This window comes from Choristoneura fumiferana, chromosome 22, assembly GCF_025370935.1.
Source record: "Choristoneura fumiferana chromosome 22, NRCan_CFum_1, whole genome shotgun sequence".
NCBI classification, from domain to species: domain Eukaryota; kingdom Metazoa; phylum Arthropoda; class Insecta; order Lepidoptera; family Tortricidae; genus Choristoneura; species Choristoneura fumiferana.
In genome coordinates, this window is record NC_133493.1 from 10,428,891 (window position 1) to 10,429,503 (window position 613).

The 613-nt window shown below is 50.9% G+C and overlaps 1 protein-coding gene across 1 annotated transcript in view; it reads left to right on the forward strand.

Annotated features, from left to right (window-relative positions):
* The window catches only part of LOC141440216 (protein Wnt-5b-like), a 65,334-nt gene extending 65,227 nt beyond the window's left edge, over positions 1-107 (forward strand). The window contains exon 7 of the mRNA XM_074104679.1: positions 66-107. Within this exon, the coding sequence (XP_073960780.1) occupies positions 66-107 (42 nt within the window). The remainder of the gene's footprint in view (positions 1-65) is intronic.
* Positions 108-613: the final 506 nt, after the last annotated feature.

A 613-nucleotide genomic window follows, 5' to 3' on the forward strand; every position in this document is an offset into this window, starting at 1 on the left:
AACGACCCGCACTTCTCTGGCAGGAAAGACCGTGATGCCCAAGCCGGTCCACGTCGTTTCCGCAGGACAACCGATTGTGGGGCGCAGACCGGGACCCCGAGGCGTAGGCATACGACAGTCGCAGGTATTGGGTTCTAGGAAGGTGCCCAAGTTTCGGGAGGGGAGCGCGTGGAGCCAGTAACCAGCTTCTCTCGTGCCTGCAGCTAATAATCTGGCTCGTCCAGCAGTGCAGGATTCGCGGAGTAGAGATTCTTGGGACAATTTAGATATAGTGTCGTCCCAGCTCCGTTGCGATTTTGGATTTTCCGGAAAATTTTGACTGGGGCAAGCAATTGACCAAGCCGTTTTTGGCGTCTTCCAAGTCCGAGATCTCATAGTTTGTGCGTAGGATTTTGCCTATGAGACTGATCGAGCTATGGACTGACGACAAAAAGGCTGGTAACGCGACATCCGAAATTTTGCGGATCCCTAAACCACCGTACCGAATGGGGAGGATCCTTGGGTCCACGACTGCTCGCTAAGTTGACAATTAAAGATAGCTTCCAAATTAGTTTTGATTAGATTATCCATTTGTGATAAGAGATTTTTGATATTTCCAGAGAGGGGAGCAGCG